Source organism: Mustela nigripes, chromosome 5, assembly GCF_022355385.1.
Source record: "Mustela nigripes isolate SB6536 chromosome 5, MUSNIG.SB6536, whole genome shotgun sequence".
Taxonomy (NCBI): Eukaryota; Metazoa; Chordata; class Mammalia; order Carnivora; family Mustelidae; genus Mustela; species Mustela nigripes.
In genome coordinates, this window is record NC_081561.1 from 2,273,516 (window position 1) to 2,298,165 (window position 24,650).

Here is a 24,650-nt window from a genome sequence, read left to right on the forward strand (position 1 = left end):
ACCCAGGATGAGTGCTTGCTTGGCATTTTGGGAGTGAGATGATAGTACTGTCTTCTTCCAGCTCCACTGAGTTCACGAAAGCCTTACTCATTGCTTATGCATTTATTCAATAGTGCTGGGCATTTTTTTCCAGTCTATTTTTAAAATGTCATTAATTATTTTTTTTTGATTGAAAAAGTTTATATTCATTTCAAATATATGGAAAATACAGAAACATAAATAGGAACTAAACATAACCAGTAATAAACATTATTAACATTTGGTATGCTGTTTCACTATCAAAATTTATTTCTAAGACTCCCCACTGAGTGTGGAGCCTGATGAGGGATCAATCTCATGACCCTGAGACCATGACCTGAGCATAAACCAGGAGTCAGATGCTCAACTGACTGAGCCACACAGGCACCCCTATTTCCAGGTTTTAATAAAAATTTCATTTTTTACCCTGGTGCCAAAAAAAAAAAAAATTAAATAGAAAGAAATTTGGTCTATTTGGTTCTGGATTTAGAGAACAAGAGTTTGGAAAAGAAGGTATGTGCAGATAGCTAGAATGATACTTTTGAAATAATAATGTATTCATTTTTATAAAACTTGCCTCATATTTTTAAGTAGGTTAGGCCATATAGGTTAAACAAAAGAGAGTTCCAACATCTATTGATAACATCTCCTTTCTTCTACTTCTTAGAATTTCTGAAAGTATGGCCTTATATATTTTTAATGTAATGTTCTTAAAATGTATCTAATATCTACTGTATATAATAAATGCCTCTTTGTAAGGATAGCTTAAAAGAACATATTGAAATAATCTAAATGTTACACTGTTCATAATTTAAAATTAGAGCTATTTTTGTCCATAATATAAAATCTGTATTAGGTGTTCAAGCATACAACATTTTTAATTGTTAAAAACAAAAATAATAACACTGTTGAGACTAACCTCTGTTAGCAAGTAAACTAGTTGTTTGCTTTCTTTCGTAAATGTTCAAGTTTCTTTTTGAATCGCATCAATGAACAAGGAAGCCAGATCCGGTTTCCCAGAGAGGAATCATTAAAGACAGAAATAGTTTCCTGAACACAGGAAATCTGTAAGCACCTAAACAAGGACAAGCAGACTCCAGGGAAAAAGACAATGTTACCAACATGCTCCTTTATGTCTGGCCATAGAAACCACCATGGATATTTAAAAGCATACTGATCAGGGAAAGGTAAAAAAATAACCATTTGCTTAAAATAAATCACACTGCTTATACATATAAGATATCGAACCCAAACCAAAAATTAATGTGTATATAAGTTCCAAGAATGAAAACTTGAATTTCCCTTTAACTATATCCAGAATTATGCAACAGTATCATTATTAGCAACTCTCTTTAATGAACAAAATTCACTGGTGTGTAAAGTCATACTTTAAGAAATGTGTAGGGTGATAACCAGAAACCAAAAACTCTATAAGAATATTACTCTTAGAGGTACCTTAGTAGCATAATATAAATCTGAAAGTCTTGGATTATATAAATTGATTAGGTAGTATTTCTTGAAGCTCTGAGAACTGCACCTTTATACTTAAAAATTCTTTCAGTTAGTTATATGTATATTGGGCAGGCAAGAGGGGAGAATGTGCAAAAAATGAGAAGGAGAAAGAAGCTTTAGAAAGAAAAGAACACTATTCAAACATTTTTTCATCCACCATCCAAATGAATGACCAATACCTCCATTTTAAATAACGAAAAGAACAACTGTGAGAAGTTTCCATATTCAAGGAACACTCAGTGTAATCCATAAGTAAAGCTGAACTGTGGAGCCTTAAACTGAAATGAGTAAGAGTTTAAACAAACCTGCATAAGCAAAATTTTATATGCTACCACCTCTTGAAGGTAATGCTTTTCCACTAGAGGCCCGGCATTGAAAACACCAACTGATGCAGGTCTTTTTAAGAACAAAATGAGTCAGTTCCTACCTCTACATAGTCCTTGGCATGGCCCCAATCTCGTTTGGCATCCAGATTTCCCAAGCTGAAACATTCCAGTTGTCCAAGGTAAATCTTAGCCACTGACCGGCTAATTTTTCGAGTAACAAAATTAGCTCCTAAAATGAGATAAAATGGTGTTTATCAGTATAATACATTTGACATTTAACAGTTTGGTGAAGCAAACCCAATCTCAGCCTCCGGGCATTTCTTTCATTCTTATCCCCCCTTCTTTAAAATAAGAACAAAAGAAAATGACCATTAACTGTCATTTAGATAAGTTAAGAAGTTCTAATTCTAAGTGTCACATCAGCTCTACTTTCATAACAAACATTTTTCTTTGGGGGACGTCTTAACATTCCTAATTTGCTGCTGCTATATGTGACCCAGGCATTAGGCCAAAGAAAAGCTATTGGAATGCCAGTTTTTAAACAGAAAATTCAAAAGGATTGTATAAAGGGAAATGCCAGAATGGAAGATGGACATCTAAGACCACCCTGATTTTTTAAAAGAACATAAACAGCATATGTTCCTATTAATAAAGCTATTTTGGGGATCATGGGGGAATGGGAGAGGAGAGTAACAGCTCACAGGGTATAACTATTTAAAGGAAACAAACAAGAAATGCGCTTGAGTTGCCAATAAGTGGTGATCGTTCTTCTTTAGAAACCTGCAAAGCTATCCAATTATAAATTATGACATAGTTCCAAGTCAAAAGTTTCCCCATACTATATTTACTGAAATTCCGCCTTCCAAATTCACTTCAGTACTATGTACAAAAAATTTGGTCTCCTGAATTCGGCATAAATATTTTGAAACAATTGATGAAAGGGACCATAAATTGAAGAAAGAAGTGAAAGTGTTTTACATTCTTTGGTCTTTAATGAAAATGTCTACTTTTAAAAGATTACAGAGAAGAATAAAATTAAAAGACACTTCTGAGATGATTGTACCCAAGCCTCTGTTTCTAGGTAAGGTTATCACAAGTACCAGGTAATGCCAAAGTCTCAAGGTAATAACACACATAAAGTCAATAATGGTTGCATACAGTTTAGATAGATTACTATCATAATTTATCACATTTCAATAACTTTAGCTTTGTTCTTTTGCAGATTAAGCAGGGAGGTGAGTTATGATGAAAGCTTTTGGCTTCTAGAGAAACTGGCACAGGGATAAGGGGAATTTTTCTGAAGAGGTTTACTAAATTTTGGCAAGAACACAGCCCAGGGCAAGTGCAAACAGATACTAGATCACTTACTACAAAAATCTGGTGTACACATCTATACCAATACCATCATTAAAAATGACAATGGGATTTCCATGGAAATCTAAAATTTTCAGTTTCTCTTAGCAGCTGATAAGAGTATGCTTTGCTTCTTCCATGGCTTATAAAACACAGAGTGTTTATAAAACACAGAGCTTCTTCAAAAAAGAGCCTTTCGAAATGAGAAAATGTTTAATAAGAGCAATCCTTTTCAATCTGCCACCCTTAGCAATCTTTTATTCTCTATGGACTTGTAACAAATAAATTTAAATTTATAATTAAATGTAGATTTCTCAATGTCCTTCTATTTTAATAACAGGACTATACTATCATTCCAAATATACTAGATAAATTAGTGATGCCATATAATTAGACGAAGCTCCCAACATAAAACGGTTCAGATTATTCTCTTTACTGGGAAGCAAATATTTAGGAGTCCTCAGCAAGTATGTGACCATGTTCAAACAATCTATCTAGGCTCTACCCTTACTGTTTAATCTTTCAAACAGTATTAACTGAGCACCTACCAAGAACAGAGCACTGAGCTGGGGAACTTATAAGTGACACGGCAGCCCCTGCTCTCAAGTAGCACAGAAAGTGTAAGACAGACAAATAAATCAGGGTTGCCAGACGTTAGATGACAGATCTGCAAGAGGAAGAGTCAAAGTCTGGTAACTCCTTGGCTGGATGTGGTCAGGAAACACAGAGAAGCAGAATGCCCTGAGGTCCTGAGGTTTCATTAGGCTGTGAGATAGGGATGGTGCTCCAGGCACATGCAAAAAACAGCACAGGGGCTTCTGAGTAGGCCTTTGTCTCTACTTCCTTATCACAACCCTGCAATGATCATGACCTCAACACCTCCGACAATGGCCTTTACTTTTAGCATTGTGCTAAGTGCTGCTCCATTGATCTATATATCTATCCTCATGAGAGTATCACACATTCTTGATTACTTTAGCTTTACGGTAAGTTTTAAATCAGGAAGTGTGTGGTTTTGGACTTTGCTCTTTTTAAAGACTGTTTTAGCTATTCTCAGTCCCTCAAATTTCTGTATGATTTTTAGGTTCAGCTGCTTAATTTCTGCAAAAAAGTCAACTGAGATTTTGATAGGGATTGTATTGAATCTGTAGGACAATATGAAGAATACTATCATCTTAACCATATCCTGTCTTCTAATTTATGAACACAGGATGTCTTTCCATTTACTTAGGTCTTTGAAATTTCTTTCAGCAATGTTTTGAAGTTCCCAGAAAATAAGTTTTGTTTTTGTTCTGTTAAATTTGTTCCTAAGTACTTTATTCTCTTTGATGTTACTATTGTAAATGAAATTGTTTTCCAAATTCCACTTTCAGATTAATTTTAAACATTATTGCTACCATTTGTTTCACTAATTAATTTTTGGAGAAGCTTAAAATTATTATTTTTTAAAAAAATTTGCTCCCTTCGTTTTTATACCTTATCACACAAGACTGACGTTTTTAGGAGAAAACTATATAAAATCATTATATATTAGAGTGAAACTTAGTGGCAACTTTGCCCAACCATCCCAAGTGTGCAGATGGGCAGAGAGAGAGGCAGAGGCTAAGCAAAATGCCCAACAGTCTGGACCAGTAGATAAGCCTGATCCAAGCCTGTCGTGTGTGATTTCCCACCTGTGGCTGTTTTTACTAAGCCACAGTGCAATGTAGGAGATATCCTTCTTCAGATTAGATTTAAGTGGTTGTATATTATTAACAAATCAATAAATGGACCTGTTGCAATTATTTTAAGTGCACATTTGATTTCTAAGAGCCTTAAACTAGAAGACCTTAGCTAGGAAGAAGACCAAGAAATGAAAGGTTAGCCCAATGACCAAAGACCAACTCTATTAGCTACTGCTTATAGTATTTTGCACCAACCATTTAAAAGCTCTGAAGTTATAGTCTCTTCTGTATAGTAATACTTGCCATGTCAAATCACAGGATATGTTAATACAGGTGAAACAATGCTGTAGAACATAAATCATTACTGAAATGTAAGGAATTAGGATCATCACGTCCTCATTTGTAAAATAAGGATAATAATAGGTAGTTACCATGTAGATCTGATGTTTAAGTAAGAAAATCTAGGTAATATGATTAGGAAGTACTCAATAAATATTAGCCATTATTATAATTATTACATTACAATGTTAATGGTATCTATAATTAAGCCTAAATGAAAAGTTCAGGTTTCTTAGTTCTTTTATGACTAGGTCTCTTAATTCCCTGATTTTTGAAAATCTGAGCTTGAGAACTGATCTAAATAAAGAGCCAATTTCAAATGTATAGACTCACACACTGAAAGCACTAACAAACATTTCTTAAACCAACTGCAGTTTACTTTTTCAATATAAACTCATTAACAAAGAAAAAAGAGTGGCCACGTAAATGTATATCCATAAGAAAAAGATAAATTAAGATGGATTTTAGTTCAAATCTTAGTTCTAAGACTGAGATACCAGTTTTGCTAGCACTGACAGAATGAAAGGAACTTGCATTTGGACAATATAGAATACAAAAAAACCTGCCACATTAAAAAACGTCAAGATACGCTGGATAAAATATATCTATTATTTATTTAAGCTCAAAGCTGAGCCTCCAAGATGGATTTAAGTGAGGGGAAAGCTCCAGAGCACAGGTGTGGGTGGGCACTGAGTGTTCTGAGCTAAGAACATGACTAGAGCACCATCTTAGGACCTGGAAATAGGCTTCAGCTTTCATATCCAAGCCGAGGCAAAGGACATGGTGTTGGAGAGAGAACACTGGAAGTAGGGTTATACACTATGTGAGTTAACAGTAATTCTCTTCCTTTTATAAGTGCCATTATTTTAAACAAGCATTTTAACTTTTTAGTTTCCTTACCTATAAAATGGGAAAATAATCCATACTAAGGACCTAATAAGATACTATAGTTCAAAGGCTGTAGAACACTCTACGATCGTCAAGTATTTCTGTTAGTTACAAATGTTTATTGTCTTGAATATGTTTACTGTGATCAATCTTTTAAAATAGTAAGGCTTTTTCTTTCACATTTGTCTGTATGTGACCTTCTCCACAGTTAGCTCAAGTCTGGGAAAAAATTATGATAGTTACTTCAAATAGTCAAAAACAAAGTTAATATTCATCCCTATCATTCAAAATAGGATTCTGTACCAAGATAGTTAAAATAAGGTTTCATGGAAGAGTAATTTTCTAAATAATTTAGTGTATCAAAAGCCAAGAGTAATCACAATCCAAAGTTTCTCCCAGGTTCTGATGGGCATGCATGTGGGCTGTAGTTCTTGGGGAGAGGAGAAGAAGTGGCAGAAGGGGTTCCCAGGCCATCCTGGGCAGTGGAGAAGGACACAAGCAGAGGCGGAACACAAGTGTTCCAACCCAGCTCCTTGGGATAACAAGCAAAGTATATTTAAGAAATCATTGAGAGGAGGAGCCTTCACCTTATTTCATGTTGGAGAGTCTGGGGAAATCTCCTTAGGATGCCACCTGATATCTGACCTGGGGCAGCTGCACCATGATACACTGAATAGGGCATGAGCTCCCTCAGAGGGCAGGTGTGGTGCTGTGAGACCCAATAGGCCTGGCCTGCAATGATGTATGGGCCCGAGGTGGTGAGGGAGGAAGCCCCGTAGTTGAGTCTTGGCGGTAAGACCATGTAGGCCAGGGACTACATGTAGGATGAGACAGTGGGTCTACAGTCCATAATGCCAAGGAGGGGTAGAGTGAGGCTATCTCACTCTAGGAGCCTACTGGAAAGAGAAGCCCCTGAATTTGATCAGCAGCAGACACCAAAAAGAGCCAAACCTGAAGCTAGCACCACCTCCTTGGCCATTAGGCAAGGGAATAGCTTATACCAGCAACACGGCAGCTACGATTAGCAGTGTGCAGAGTGTACCATTGGGTCTGAGGATGCCAGCTGCCCCCTTGTCAACACCAAATAAAATAAGACACATTTGTATCCCAAATAACTAGATGGCATCTCAAAGAGAAACAAGGGGAAAAAATGGCATATCTAGAGAAATTGGCTTCAGTACTGTATTATAGCAGATACCTAATTACAATTTTTAATTGAATTTGGTTTGGGTTTTGTTTGTTTTTGTTTTTGTTTTGAGAAAAGTATAAATTTAACCATTAGGGACTGTGTGTATTTCCTGTGGCTGCCATAACAAATTACTACAAATGAGGGGGCTTAAAACAACTGAAATTTATTCTCTCACAGTTCTAGAAACCACAAGTCAACAGGGCCATGTTCCTTCTGGGAGGTCTAGGGGAGAAACCTTCCTTTGCTTCTTTCTGTATCTGATGGTTCCAGGCATTCTTGATTCTTATCTTATGGCTGCATCACTCCAATCTCTGCCTGAATCTTTACACCATCTTCTCTGTGTGTCTGTGTCTTGCTTCTTCTGTTTCTTATAAGGATACTTATCAATGAATTTAAGGTCTGCTCTGGTAATCCAGGATGATTTCTTCATCTCAAGATTCTTAATTACATCTGTAAAGACCCTTTTTCCAAATAAGGTCATATTCACAAGTTCCCAGAATTAGGAAGTAGGCATATCTTTCTGGGGCCACTCAATCCACGATAAGGGTCAAGGATTAGAATATTTGAGAAAGTATGATAAAACACAAATCAAGCATTGCTATATTATTTTAATATCATTTTAAGGTAGTGGTGTATCTTTCAGGAGCACAACAGTCAGAGAGTCTCCAGTTGTAAAAGATGTAAAAGGATAAAATAAGTTTCCTCTCTATTTTAACCCTGTTAAGTTGGCCTCAGTGAATCTGAATAGCTCCCTGGATCTCCTCTTCAAATAATGCAAATGTATTTATAGTTTTGGACTAGAAATTCTGTGCATATACCTGTATTTGCCATTTTCCCTTTTCATCACTCTTTCTTGAGTCTTCTGGTATGATTTCCTTTCTTCTAAAAATGCATTCACTAGAAGTTCCTTTAATGTAGAGAAATTGACTCATATTTGGAAGATAATTTCGCCAGTTACACAACTGCAGGGTGTAGACTGTTTTCTCTTAGCATGCTGAAGTTATTATTCCACTGTCTTCCGGTTCCCATTTTTTGCCACTGATAAGTGTGAGGCCATTCTGTCATTCTTTGGTAGAATCATCTTTGGTATTTTGTAGGTCATCTTTCTTCCTCCCATTAAAGATTCTCTCTTTGTCTCTGGAGTTCCAATTTCATGTGTCCAGAGGATGGTTTTCTGCATGGTACACCCAGTGCTTCTGTATCCGTGTCTCTTACAGCACATCTGGAAATCTCCCAGTAATCATTTCTTCCAATATTGGTTCTTCTTCACTCTATTTAGTTTTGTTTTATCTACTTCCTTTGGGAAATGGAATGCTAGACCTTCTCATTTCATCTTCCAATGTCTTAATTAATTTTTCTTTCTTTGTTTCCATCCTTCCTTTTTTTAAAAAAATAATTTTCATATCTTTGCCCTTCTCTGCTTTGGGTAACTTCCTTAGATCCATCTAATTTTCCTTCAGCACTCTAATATTTTAAGTCAGTCATTTAATTCTTTATTTCTAAAAAAAATTTTTTATTAACATATAATGTATTATTAGCCCCAGGGGTACAGGTCTGTGAATTGCCAGGTTTACACACTTCACAGCACTCACCGTAGCACATACCTTCCCCAGTGTCGATAACCCCACCACCCTCTCCCTACCCACCTCTGCTCGGCAGAGGTTTCATTGTTTCATTGTTTCATTATTCTTTTCCCACCCTCAAAACCCCCCAGTGTTCCATCTCTACTTCCTCATATCAGGGAGATCATATGATAGTTGTCTTTCTCTGATTGACTCTGATTGACTTATTCCGCTAAGCATAATACCCTCTAGTTCCATCCACGTTGTCACAAATGGCAAGATAATTTTTTTTTTTATATCTAAAGTTCTCTTTGGTTCTTTTTTTCAAATCTTCCTGGGCATTTTTATATTCTGTTGCTGCTTATTTTTAAGTAAATAAAATGATTTTTATGATTTATCATTTTATTTACTTAAAGTTGTCATAGTAATTTTATATTCGAATTTGATAACCCAATATTTAAAGTTCTTGGGGGCTAATTTCTTGTTTTTTTGTTTTTTTCCTGTTGATTTTGATTGATGGTGGTTTGTTTCCTTGTGCATTTGGTGACCCTAAGAGTTCATATTTAGTCATCTTAATCTGCTGGAAACCAGAGGACAAGTCTGAGAATGACTGTTTCCTCCTGAGAGTGTCTGCATTTGTTTCTGATGGAAGCCAGGAGACACTAACCTCTGCAACCTTTCATCCCCTTCCACAGTCCCCAGGTTAATACTGTTCTGCTCTTCCACTTTGTTACTATCTAAGGCCAACAGCTGAGCCTTCTAATTAAAGAGGCTGAGCATTACCTAAAGGTCTATTAAAAATCACTGCATCAGGCGTGCCTGGGTGGCTCAGGTGGTTAAGCATCCAACTCTTGGTTTCTGCTCGGGTCATGATCTCAGGGTCCTGAGATGGAGGCCTGAGTGGGGCTCTGCACTCACTGTAGAGTCTGCTTCTCTCTCTCTCTCTCTGTCTCTCCCTCTGTCCCTCCCCCAACACTTGCACATGGTCTCTCCCTCTTTCAAATAAATAAATAAATAAATAAAAACACTGCATCACACTAAGTAAACAGAATTAGATATCACTTTGGGGTCCCTGGAGGTCCCGGTCTATTGATGGGAGGGAATTGCCAGGGAGATGACAGATATAGAGAAATAAAGATATTAAAAGAAATTAATTTTTCTGCATTTCTGGATGCAATGCAAACAATTGTGCCACCCCATACATATTTATTTTCATACTAGACATTCAGAAAAATTTGATTTTTTTGGTTTTCTCAATGGAGTATGCCTGTATATAGATACGCACACACACACTCATAGACACACACACATATATATACACATGTACACATACACACATATATAAACATCTAAACCTAAAATTTATATCACTGGTTTGCTTATACTTTTTCTCTGGCTCAAATACAATTACTTATAATGATTTTTTTTTAAACATACTAGGCAAATATACTTTTTTTTTTCCTTATGAAATCCTGAACCAGAAGATTGTCTTGTCTTGTGGTTCTTCCCCTTTACACTGGGCCTCACTTCCTGTGAGAACAGATGATTATGGCCTGCTGTGAGATCATTCCAGCACCAACACACAGGAGGCAGCTCAGATAAACAACTAAAGCCAAATTCCTAATTTCCTGGCTTTGTTCTTACATCTAATCCTTACATCAATGTGTGTGCATATATATGCATGTTCCTTATTAAACTTTATAGTATAAAATCATATAATATACCAAGATAATATTCCCCTAGTCAGATACCTTCTAAAACAAGTTTAAGAAAAAGAACTGACAAAATTTATAAAACATACACTCTAAATTATCAGCATTTAACTTTAAGACATGAAGAGCAGCACACTAACTAAAATTAAAGAATTGGATCATCTGCTAAATCATATTCTTTACCACAATTTATTACCCTTCAATAGAGACTTTGTTTTTGTTTTCATAACATACAAAATGCAAGAAAGGGCATATTATTATGACCAAGTGGAACTAAGGGAAGAAACATGAGGGAGATAAAGTAAGGGAGATAATTGTCTCTACTAGGAAAATTCTGCTTATCACAGTAAACAAAACTGCTTCTTTTTCTAACATATATTTCACTATGGCTCTGTCTTTATAATGCCTAACTCTAAAGAAGCAAAGTATCTAAGAGTGTGTAGAAATTATCATTGTTTGTAGGTGTACATGACATACAACTGTGTATACATGAACACATACATACAAACATATGCAAAATGTATCCCTGTCAGCATCCAAATAGTATTTGAAGTAACCTCAATTTCTCTAAGAAAACTTCTATTTCATTGTTCAGTACTTTCATCCAAAAGCTTTAGATTTAAAGATTTTTTTGGAGTTAAAGTACAAAGCCAGTTTGGATGATATTCATTGCAAAACAGAAATCATTCCAATTTATCCTGAACCCCACATGAACCTCCGCCCTGGGGCCCTGCATTCCCCCCCAGTGGTAGTCTCTGGCCACCCCACTGGGAACTGCCTGGGCCATGGCTCGCAGCAGACAGGGTGTAGAAAGAAGAGACACTGGGAAGGTCATGGCTGACTGAGCAGACTGCGGAGATCAGAGAGCTCATACCTCATTTGCTCACCAAGTCCTGCCAAGAGCAACACTATTTAACTGCAGGTACTCAAAATCCAACAGGCATGCTTAAAGGAATCTCAGGCTTACAAGAGGACCATTCACAATGTGCATTTGTTGGGGATAGGTACCACCTTTTGGCAATTATTCATAAATATGTGTTTAAAGAGAAAGATTCAAACTACTTTGCTCTTTGTATCAATGTTCAATGTTTTTCTACTGAGAGTTAAGATGATTCAAATTCAAAAATCCTTATTTCAAGGTTTCCCAGTTTGGCACTATTGACATCTGGGACTGTCTGGTGCATTGCAGAGGGTTAGCAGCATCCCTGGCTATCACTCAATAATGCCAGGAGCACCCCCTCCACAACAGTGGCAACCAAAAATGTCTCCAGACATTGCTAATTTCCCCTGGGAAACTAACTGCCCCCCACCCTTGAGAACCACTGCCTTAGTCAAACAAACCAACGCTGACAAAGACAAAATCCCACAAAATTAAAACAAATTTATATATAAACGCTAACCTTACCCACAGATACACTGTGTTATTTTAAGTCTCTCTATTCATTTGATACACTGACGAAACCATCAGAGAACTAATAAACATGAAATATTTAAATCATGATGAGACAGGGTGAGTCTTCATCTAGAGTCAAAGTGAATATATGAGTCTGGCCTCCTGAGGAGGGTGTAGGTGAAAGCACACATTTGGGAACCATTGATGTCTGGATGGTATTTCAAGTCCTGAAACTGGCTGAGACCACCAAGAGAGGGAAGTGAGCAAGAAAACAGAAATGGTCCAAGAACTAAATCCACTGACACTACAACGTTTAGAGGTCAAACAGATGAGGAGGAAGCAGTGAAGCTGAAGGAAAACAAGAGCATGGAAGAATCCGGAAAGTCTGGAAAGCGCGTGCCTGGAAGGTTGTTAATCACCATGACTGTAGGTCAGGAAGACAGGGGACAGATGGAAAAACGACCACTGGGTATGGCGGAATCAAGGTGATTGGTGACCCTGATCAGAGCGCTTTAGAGGAATGAAGACAGAAGTCTGATGGGTGAGAGGGTTCAAGAGACAATGGAGGAGAGACTGAGACACTTTTATTTCAAGACGGGAGAAAAAGCAGCATCTTTGCATGCTGGAGGGAGAGATCCAGTGATGACAAAGAAATGATCCAGGAGAGAGGTAAAAATTGCTGGTGCTGTGTCTCTGAGTTGGTGATTACAAAAAGGGCCTAGTGGATGACTATTGAGCTCTCCAGACAGCTCATCCATGGGCACAGGAGAGAGGGTAGAGAGAACAAAAATTCAGATTAAAAAATGTGCAGATGTTCCCTCAGAGGGCTTCTATTCCCCCGCTCAGATCTTAAACAAACACTTCCCTCTGCTACATGATTTATCCTCTTGTCCATAATGTCCATCCCTACAGCTGCACTATACCTGTTCTCCAAGCACACGGAACTCCCAGCCTCTTGCTCATGCAGATCTCTCAGTCTTTATTTCCTTCCTTTTTGCATTATGATCCATCACTTCAACCATTTTCTTGCTAATGCCCTTAATTCCTTTGCTATCCTAGCTGTTCCACTTCACATACTCTGCAAAACCTCAAATCAATATCAGTGTGTTTCCTCCCATGCTGCAGCCTGAGTGCTATGGGAGAATACACCTATTCTAATTAAAGCTCCCCAACTCAAGCTAAGCTCCTGCTGCCTGGTAATCATTTTATATGACTTGCAAGTTCCCATCAGACTTTCCTCCTACTCACCTCGGGGGATATAACCTCTACCTCACACACGTCTCCACTTTAGCTGACAAGACTGCTTGTCTCTGCTTGATGAATGGGCTTACCATCTACCCAACTGCCTGGGAGTCCCCTTTGACTCTTTCTCATTCACATCCTCCAGTCAACTATCCAACACCTACTGCCTCGACTTCTCAGACATTCCTGTACAACTCCCAAATCAGGCCTCTACTAGACCATGATAGTGGTGGCTGCCTAGTTTGTAGATTCCCCCAAAGGACATTTTTTTGTTGTTGTTCCTTTATTCTTTGCATGGTCCTAATGGCAAAAGCCTGAGTCTACCTTTCTGACTGCACTGATTTTTTCAAGAGCAGGAATCAAACCCACACTGACCCAAAGAAGCACAGCGACAGTGATTGGTTGAGGGATGGGCACCTAAGGATGGCAAGCCAGTTAGAGCCCTTCCCTAGGTCTTCTCCTAGGGAGAACTTTTTCCTTCAGCACAATGAGACTTAAAGATGCTGGTGACCTTAGTTCTGGCTTCATATAAGAAAGTGTTTTAGGATGACTGGGTGGCTCAGTCAGTTGAGCATCTGCTTTTGGTGCAGGTCATGATCCCAGGGTTCTAGGATCAAGTCCTGTGTCAGGCTCCCTGCTTTTCCTTCTCCTCCCTGCTTGTGCTTTCTCACTATCTGCGTTGTTATCTGTCTCTGTCTTTCAAATAAATAAAATCTTTAAAAAAAAAAAAAAAGAAAAAAAAAGTGGTTTAAAAGATGAAGCCAAAACAGAAAGAGGATATGGAGCCAAGAGACAGAGAGAGAGCACCCTCAAGTTATTGGAGTTCTGGTTCCAGTTGTCACTCTGGTCAGGCCAGATACATCTCTGTCACTTTCACACTTGGGTAACATCCATCCAACCTACCCTCTAACTTTATTTCTCTGAAGCCTAGTGTGAGTTTTGACATTTCTAAACCCAAATTCCTCACAGGGCACAAGTCCAGCTCAGTGAATGACTTCATTGGATCCTGAACCTACCATTTTCTCTTCTGGATTACTGCCACTGCTGCGAGATGCTCTTCTCACTTTGAGAAAAATCTGGTGTAAAAGCTTACAGATTCTAAATGCAAGTCTGACCAAACCCCCCTGAAGAAAGTCTTCAGTGATAGGAATAATCCTGTGTGATCTGGCTTCTGCCACCTTTTAGTTTCTCCTCCTGCCCCTTTCCCATCTCACAGTTCTCTCCAGCAACATCCAACTGTGTACAGGTTCCTCAGCAAAGTCCCTTCTCCTCTGTGAGAAATGTCTTTATACAACTGTCATAATTCACGTATCACTTTGAGAAAAGGATTTCCTGAGTTTCCCCTCACTGAAAGCTGTTTCTCCTCCATACTCCTCAGTCACCCCTTTCATATGTCAACCTGCTTTTATTACACTTCACTGTAATTTTTAGTTTACTTATCTCTACTGTGAGATTTTTAAAGACAAGGATTATATTGATCATCTCTTTCACCAGAGTGTAGTATAGGGATATCACATGAAATGTGTTCAATAAACATTTTCTGAACAGGGAAAGAAGGAAGTAGGGGTATTTAACAGTTTAAAGAGTAAGATATCTTTTCATTGATACATTTAGTACATCATGAAGTTAGCCCTTTTATTTCTTTTGCCACAATTCTAGATTCTCAGGAATGATTTACCTCTTAAACCAATATGTTTGTTTTACAGGGATATGTATATCAGTAAGCATAAATATAACATTACAGAGGTCAGTTAATGATGAAGAAATTTTCTAGTCATACTAGTCAACTTATCTCTCTTCTGATACATTGTAGTCATAATGTCTTCTCACCCTCCATGTTTGTCAGAACCTCTACAGACTACTTTTCCCTCTATCTACAGGAAGCATTAGGGAGTGGGGAAAATCAAATTTTCTGTTATAGAAGATGATGCAGAAGAATCAAATTTTCTGTTATGAGAGAATACATTCAATTTATACAAGAATGGGATAATAGACATGGATATCATTTTTTGAAATCAACCCATGTTTCTAGAAATCACTTATTAATATTAAAAATGACGTATCCTACATCATTCTATATGTTTAAGCTGCATTTCAGAAGTGATAAACAGAGCTCTTTTACAGAAGGACAATATTCGTACTTCTATTTGACATTGCTCATACTTGAACATCTTGGATTAAGTTTCTTCTTTTGCTTCTATCTTGACTCAGAATTGTAGTGACTTTTGAGAACTAAAGCAGGGCTGCTTCATGTAAATTTCATGTTCAAAGTAGCTTTGAAAAAAAAATATTGGCCTATTCCAGTGTAGAGACTACAAAGTAAGAAAATCTTCAAAACAGATTTGATTCAAATTCTTCACCTGACAGGAGATGGAGGACAAGACAAATATCTATGAAATGAAGCTACTGTGTCTCCTTCCATAATACTCTTACTTGGCACTCATGATTCAGTTTGTTATTCTCTCCTGTCACCGAAAAGTAAAGATATGCAGTAGCCTAAAAACAAATGAGTACAAATGATATTTTCTCACCCAAGGAAAGCAACTAACATTTCTTCCTCTGTAAGAACTGTTGAAATACTTGGGTTTGGACTTCTGTTTATGAAATATTTTTCAAAAAGGGTCAGACTCAAAGGGCAAGACAATCAGAGATAAAGGATGAGTTCTAGGTATCAGTTACCAGTCAATAAATGCCACTTTAATTGTTGATATGGAATAAATGTATATTAAGGAATGAAAAACAAGGAAGGGTATGGCTTTCTTATTTGCTATATAGTTACTCTCCACTACTACCATCTATGCTTTCTTGATATTCCTTATCTATTTGTGTCCTCAAATAAAGGCCAAGGGTGTCTAATGAGCACAGAAATGGCAGCCGCATATCTAAGGCACACCAGAGCAGGGACAGAAACTGTTTCTGAAGGACCACAGAAATTAAAAAAAAAAAAAAAAAAAAGCATTCAGTTAGAATGATGATAGTTTTTCAACTTGACTAGTTCAATGGGTGTCCAGATATTAGGCTGAACATTCTTTCTGAGTATGTCTGTAAGGCTGTTCCTGTTAGATAAGCATTTGATTGAATCCATAGACTGGCTAAGCACATTGCCGTCTTTACTGAGGATGGGTCTCATTATATCCCTTAGAGGCCTTACGAGAACAAAAATGCAGAGGAAAGGAGAATTCCTCCTCTCTGCCCAAGTACTTGAGCTGAGGCACTGGTCTTCTCCTGCTTTCTCCTCTGAACACTACAAGTCTATGTCCAAGTCCAAGGGCGTCCTGACTCAGACTAGAACTACACCTGGATCTCCAACGTGCTGATGTCAGATAATGGGACTTCTCAGCTTCCATAATCATGAGCCTGTCTTGAGGGCCTTATTTAATTTGCATAAAAGCAATGTCTGTGAGCTGCAAATCCAATATTCTTCAAATCAGTTTTTTTTTAAAGATTTTATTTATTTATTTGACAGAGATCACAAGTAGGCAGAGAGGCAGGTAGAGAGAGAGAGGAGGAAGCAGGCTCCCTGCTGAGCAGAGAACCTGATGTGGGGCTCGATCCCAGGATTCTGGGATCATGACCTGAGCCGAAGGCAGAGGCTTTAACCCACTGAGCCACCTAGGTGCCCCTTCAAATCAGTTTTTAAGAACAAATATTGTTATCATCAACAAAAAACAAATTTAATAATCATTTAACAGTATATAAACAATATAAAGAATTCTAAAAAATGAGAATGGCTACCATTTAGCAGTATCATTGACTCCCTAATATAGAGACTATAAAATAAAACTTAATGAAACATAATTTTTGAAAGTTAATAGACTTAGTTTCAAAATAGCTTAGTCTCATATTGCCCCAGGTTTTATGTCAACTACATGACAAATTCAAGAAAAGTAATTTATTTTCATACCTTGCTTCATCATTCCACATTTTCACTAATTAGATTTAGGATTTTGCAAGACTAAACAAGCAAAACCAGGAAAGTAAAGAAGAAACAAAATGTTAAGCAGTAATAAAGGTCTTGAGGAAAAACTTGAGGGTCCAAAATAGGAGCCGATGTGACTAGAATAAAGCTCATTTGGGAAATGAAGTGTGACTGAAAAGACAGGCCATTTTAGGAGCCAGCATAACATAATGGATAATCACCGGTGCTTTGGAGTCAGGCTGTCTGGGTTCAAATCCCGGATCTTTCACTTACTACAGGAAATTAATATAATCTCTCTAAATTTCCATCTTTCCACCTATGAAATGGGTTTCACCATATCTATTTACTAGTTTTATTATGAGGATTAAAAGAAGTAAGTGAAAAACAGAGTATGGTCTACGTGGTAATTGCTAAGCCATTATCATCATCAATATCACCAATAGTCCCAAAAGTTAAAACTTCTTGAAAATGTAAGCTATTAGCTCAGGAGCCCTCCATAGTTCTCAAGAAGAATTTGTGCTTAAAAATTCTGGTATTAGAAGCACTTAGAATCCAGCCAAAGAAAAAGGGAATATGCTAAACACATCAAGCTAGTGTCAGAGACCGTGGGGGACATGGCCACAGAGTATGTTCATCCCATCAGCTGGAGGAAAGGAGTGTGTAGCAGGACAGCCACCTTAGATGCTAACTAGGTACGGCTTCAGAGTGAACAGTAACTACCCAGGGGAGACTTTCCTCCTGAGAGAGGTGCCAGATCCCAAAGCACAGCTCATGTGGAGCCCTCAACTCCTGCAAATCCATTCCCCCAAATCCATTCCAGAGAAGCAATTTCATAACCGCCAACTCTAATTAAAACAGTAGTATTCAACTGTGTCTACAAAGTTCTATTTATCTGTTAAAGAGACCTATACACGTCATTTTTTTCATCTATGGTACATTAGCTCATTTAGTGCTGGAGATAGAATAGATTATATTCATTTTTAAAATATTTTAATTCCCCTGACTGCTATTTACTTCCTATTAGGAAGATTTCCCTTTGTTTGCAGGCTAAGGAAACATCCCCAAATGCCTAGCACTTCAGATTAAATACTCATCATAGAGTTCTGAGACTATACAGTCCAATGATCATTTACATGAGTATATACTAGTACTAAGGTTCTTCCTCCAATAAAATTAATCAGCACACCTCTGAGAAATTCCTTCCTCTTCTTTAAAAAAAGGTTTGCTTCTTTTGTACAAATTCATTGTTAGGATTTAAGAGGCACCTGGGCTAGGGTTGAGACATTTCCTGTGTACTTCAACCCAGCCTTCTTTAACATCTTGTGGGTACTGGGGCTTCCCCTATTCCATTGATAAAATTATGTTGCATGCCTACCTTTTCATGGCCAGGAAGTGTCTCTTTGTGATCAGATTGTATTTTCACTTCCTTAATTGCATCCCATTATGGGCTACTTATCCTCATGTACATCCTGCTTTAGCGCCTTTTAAGAAATCCTAAACATACTAGACATTTAAAAAGTTTTATTATAATGACCTGCCTATTCTGGCAGAAATAAGCCTTCTTTAACGTAAGTTTTGCTCACTCCAGGAATTTTTATTCTACTCATCAATAGGGTCTGTCTAGAGCAGGAATGTCTCCATAACAATAACTGGAAGTATTCATTAAGCCAGGAGTATATAAAGATGGTAAAAGGATTTGTTGACAATGGTTGAGCCCATATGCTAATATGATCCAAGTACAATTTATTAAGTGTATTTCTGTAACTGCATGCCCCAGGATTCCATGAGTCTATAAGTATAAAGGAGGCCAGAGTAGTATTAGGGTCTACCTCTTGCTTAGTACCCCTACCTGATGAATCCCCAACAATTCTAGGAGTCCCTGGGATATTTCAAATATTCTCAAAACCAGTTGCTTAACGTTTGCACCCTCCTGGTATTAAACTAATTTAGGGAGAAACCACAGTCACCAGCATCCTCCACAAGAACTCAAGTTGCTACACGGTTCCTGATCCTCTGACAGTTCAGAGCAGCACGGGTTCTGAGTTTCCACAGGGCAATGCATCTCCCTCAATGAGTTGTGCTTTACACAAAAGTGGGGGAGATGCCTCTTTCTTAGCTCATGGCCTCCGTTCATGATCTGATCCCCAAAAGAGTATTTTTGGCATCCCTAAGTCTCTAGAGTCACAAATTTCTTCATTTAAAAAAACAAAACAAAACAAAAAAGGCTTTGCTGCTCTCTCTTTGTACTGTATCTCCTTTCTCAGACCTAGTTACCTGCCTCAACTTTAAGGGGTTGCCAATCCCCCTCTTAATCCTAGTTCAGGATAAATTTGGATTATACTTGTTATAAGTGTATTTTTAAGTATCTAACAAACTATAGAAGATATTCAGTGGTTCTGGTAAAAATGTCCAATGCCTCCTCACCCCCCAAACAGACACACAATGATCTTGACCTAAGGAACTGTTCTGTTTCAGGGAGATTCTCTCTATTGTGCCCCTTGCAGGCTGTACTGTCTTGCTGTGTTTGTTCCCAGAAGTTTATCATTATGTTTTAGTATTGGCTTATACATTGGTCAAATGCTATCTTTAAGCACTGAAGCATTATCAGCTGTTCCCCCCCCCCAAAGAAGAAACAATTTTATTTTAGAATACATAAAGGTACATAGCTCTTTAATAAAGGCTTTTAAAGTTGTTGGATTTTAGTAATTGAGATTTTAAGTGTTTGGGCACCTGCTTATTTGAGTCAATTAGGCAGTCAATTCATGAACTGTGCTATTGAGTATGCAGGAATACATTTTATCAGTGAATGATTTGTCATACATTTATGCAACTGCAAATGTTATCAGCTGGTTTTTATGCAAGGTTTCAGTTCCTCCACTAAGCTTCCCAGAATGCTGATTATGGTTCTGGCATGCTGTGTGGCTCTTCTCTGATCTTCTTTCTTTGCAATGGTATTTTTTTTATAGCACAACTTTTCTTTCGCAAAGATGAGCACAGGAAAGGAATATAGATTTTATTTTATTTTTTTTAAAGACATTCTTTTTTTTTTTTTAAAGATTTTATTTATTTATTTGACAGAGAGAGATCACAAGTAGGCAGAGAGGCAGGCAGAGAGAGAGAGAGAGAGGAGGAAGCAGGCTCCCTGCTGAGCAGAGAACCCGATGCGGGACTCGATCCCAGGACCCTGAGATCATGACCTGAGCCGAAGGCAGCAGCTTAACCCACTGAGCCACCCAGGCGCCCGGAATATAGATTTTAAATCCTCTATCTAGAAGAATCTTTTCTGCTGAGTTTGGTCTTTAAATGAATTCTGGGAAGTAAACATTACATAAACAACAGAAGTTCAGAACTTATTCTTGCTTCACGTTCAAAATTCTGTGGATGACTCTATCACATCTTGTCTGCCTTAATTACCAGTTACCAAGCTCTGAAAGCTTAACTTTCTTACTTCCTCAGGAAAGACAAGTTGTCTATCACTTTATTAATTTACTTTTCATTATTCCTTTTTATTATTATTACATTTAAAATTGTGAGATGGTTACAAACTCACCCTCCTTCTCCAGATGCAACATTACTAGTAGTGGTGGAAATAACAATAATGTGCTAGTAACTTTACTTACATTATTTCCTTTAATGCTCACAGCAATCTTAAGTGGAAACTTTATTATCCCATTTTATGGATGAAAAAGCTAAGGCTGAGAGAGACTGAGAAACTTGCCAAAAGTCACTCATTTAGTAAGTGATGGAACCTGGAGTGAAGCAGTTGGATACTTCTGTATCCTTATCTGAGCCTGATTCAATTAAAAGGGAAAACAAAATTCCATATTAATAGTGAAAAATAAACCTTTGATTCAAACTAAATTTGGGAGAAAATGCTATTTGGAAAAGAACTGCAATTTGTCTTATAATTGATAAAATTTAAATTGCAGTTATACTGTTTTGTTTTTCTGTAGTATAGCCAAAAAGTAACTGAAACAAAACAAAAAATCTTGGTTTGTAATTTTTTTGACAAAAGAGCATTTTGTATTTCATGTAAGATTCTCATAAGACCATTAATAAAAATATCTGAATCATTTAAGAAATACTTCAGGGTATCATTAATTTTCCCAAGGGTCTTATATAGGTGTTTGACATTTACTATAATCCTTCCATATTCATCAACTTTTTTGACTTTCCTATTTAAATGTTCACTTGTTTAACTGCCAAAATCTCATCTGAAAATGGCCTTTCCTGTGATTTCAGCAATCCTTCAATACTACTACATTTTTTTTTCTTTTTGCAATTCATGGATGTGTCAGTGACTACTCTAATTCATCTGTAAACATCATTAATATATTCTGTTTTTGGTTTAAAAGCCAGGCCCTGTGGGATTCATATTTCTTCCTGTCTTAGTCTTATGCCAATGGCCACTAGAATCCCACAAACAAGTTTGGCTCCAACACAGTATTTCACCTTAGAAGGGAAGGAGTAAAGAGATATTCTAGGTTCAGTTCTGAAAATATAGTAAGAGGGGATGGCGGAGAAGAGAGGAGAGGAAAAAGAAATACACATATGTTCAAAATCTACCAGGCACTGTATTAATCTTTTTAACATACTTTCTCCTATTTTACCTTTATACTTGACCCACAGGTAGGTAACCAATACTGTCCCTTGATCCCCACAGTGCACCCACCCATTAGACCGGCACTATTAGCAGTACAGAAGAGGAAACTGAGGTCTGAGTAATAGTACAGCCAAGCAGATTCCATCCAGGCCTGGCTCTGAGTAGCTTAATACACTCTTAACCATTGTGTACCCTATCTGCTTATACTGTGGGAGTTGCACTATGTGAAATCAGACAGTTGTTAGTTTGGTTTCCAATGTAAATGTCACTGAAATTACAAGACATTAAAAAAACCAATTTAACAGTCTCAGAAGTCTCACCTCAGTAGGTGGGAAGGACCTGACTTTGTTTAGTGGTAACAACCACCTCAATTAGACCAACTATTGCTTCAAAAGTCTTTCATGTTTTTACACCTCATCTCCCCACAGAGAATAATATTGGCAGACAGCTCTGTGAAGTCCAAGTGCAGATGTCATCTGTGAAGTATCACAGTCTACAAATGTAATAGTAAGCCAGATGATGTCACTTTGTGCCCAACCGGAAAGGCCACCTAGAATCTAGTGGGTCCAAGGTGAGTGGCCAACAATCTAACCTTTTATACACAGACAAAATGGTATTGTGTAAAACTCATTAATGCTCTGCTGAACTCAAGCATGAGATTACTTCATCAGCTCATTTCACAATGGGCAGCCAATTTTTTTTTTTTTAAAAAGGCTATGATGCTCATCTAAAAGAACCACAAAATAGCTTTAATATATAGAAATACAAATAAAATATTGGACTGTTGGATATTGGTTTGCTTGTTTCTTAATACTTCTATAAATGTATGATTTAAATTACTACTCAGGCAGGCAAATATAACTTTGTAATTTTTAAAGGCTGTTTTTCTTTACACACACACACACATACACACACAAAGATGAGTACTTTAATCTGTTAAAATTAAATAAAAACAAGTTCCAGTCATTTAATTTATATCCTGCATTCTATTATTCCCTGAAGCACTAAAATATCTATGAATACAAATTATTTTAAAGGAAAATTTTTAAATAAAGTGAACATCTCAAACTAATATTATTGTAATCCTATGCACTGTAAACTTATCTCGAATCCATTTTATTGTCTTATATCAAAGCCAGAACAAGGACTCTACAGCTGATTCCCAAAGGAAAGCTTTGTTCTTGTTATAACTTACAACAAAAGATAAATATGTTCATTTATTTTGGAGGTGGAAGGAAGGTCGTCATGAACCTACTTTGATGTCGTTCTGCTGACCAGTGGGTCACGAAAGTAAGAACTGAGCCACAAGTGATTAGGAGAGCCCTGCAATAACAACTGTGTTCTCTGGGCTTCCCTGACTGGCATTTGACCTGTAATAGACCATAATACTTAAGGCCTAAATGGTTTCACCTGGATCTACTTATTAAATCAGAGAGTTTGGGGGTTTTTTTCTCCTGTGTTAAGGTGAATGCTTGCTAAAGCTTGAAGGATTTACTGCAAAATAAAAGTGATATGTAAAGAAAAAGAAGATCTCAGTCTTATAGATGACATTTATCTAGATTTGGTAATAACATTCAAGGGTGAGATTCTAGAGCAGACTTTCTCACCCTTAGCACTGCTAACGTATTGGGGCTGAATAATTCCTTGCTGTTGGGGCTGTCCTATGTATTGTAGGATATTTAAGAACATCCCTGCTGCTGCCCTCATTTCCAGTTGTGACAACCAAAAACACCTCCAGACACTGTCACGAATCCTCTGTGGGGCAAAGTCATACTCTCTGCATTCTCATTCCTTCACCCCTAGTTCTTAAGATTTAGTCTATCTTCCAGGAATGAATAAAGACCAATGTTCAGAAAAAATGAAGGGGAAAATTACCCCAAATTTTACTGTGACTTAATCAGTTAATTTTTACAGGAATTATAGTTTAAACATATGAAAATGAATTTAAAGTATTAAATACAGTCAGACATGTTAAAAAGCAAAACACTTGGCAGCTTAAAAACAACAACAACTACTCAAGTCTAAAACTCGAAGCCACAAGTTCATGAACCTTAAAATGTCAGATTCTCTCAGTCAGGTGAAGACTGTGTTTAGACTGATATATATGATTTCTTATGAAGCCCGTATTTAGTGGAATGTGCTATATCATCTAAAAATGGCTCAATATCTAAACAGTAGTAGTACACCATCTATTTGTGGTAGCCTTAAACTGTTAATTACAGGTATATTTAAAGTATTTTATATCTTCTTATTGCCACATGATTTTTAACGTACTTTGCATTAGTTCTGTTTCTTCTCATTGTCAACTTCTTGGTGATACTCAAGTCATTGGTTTCATATCTTATTTACACTGAAACATTATAAAACTAATGTATTATTATTATTATTCTGCTAAATATCTGAAAGGACTATTGCCTTTAACCAAATTAATTAATGTCTTTTACAAAAGTTAAGAGCAACTGAGATAAATTTCCAACTTCTTCACTTGCTTTGTTCCGTAGCACAAGTACCAGCTCTGCTTCATGGGGGCTGATTTGCTCACTTCCAACTCACAATTCATATACATGCTATTTCTGCAAATATGAACAAAACTTAAGTCATTCCTTTCTTCAGGATTATTTTAGCTTTAGCGTTGACAACATGTTAATTTTGTCACCTTGGACAACTCAACCTCATGCTGCTTCAGTTTCTTCATTGATGAAATACATGGGATGGAATGATCTTTAAATTCCTTTCTAGCTCATAAGTTCTGAGAGTTTTGGGGGAAAATACATACAAATGGATATTAGCTGTTTGTTCCCTAAAAGCTCTTTAAAACAAATAATATTATCTATTGGGTTAATACACACAAGGATCAGAAAAAAATAGGTGTATGAATTTCCATACCCAAATATAGAAATATGTAACTTAAACAAGGTTAGTCAAAATGT

At 37.1% G+C, this 24,650-nt stretch overlaps 1 protein-coding gene across 2 annotated transcripts in view; it reads right to left on the reverse strand.

Annotated features, from left to right (window-relative positions):
• The window catches only part of GMDS (GDP-mannose 4,6-dehydratase), a 617,806-nt gene that overhangs the window by 300,047 nt on the left and 293,109 nt on the right, over positions 1–24,650 (reverse strand). For both annotated transcript variants that reach the window (XM_059399334.1, XM_059399333.1), the window contains exon 7: positions 1,958–2,085. In XM_059399334.1, coding sequence (XP_059255317.1) covers positions 1,958–2,085 — 128 coding nt within the window. The remainder of the gene's footprint in view (positions 1–1,957; positions 2,086–24,650) is intronic.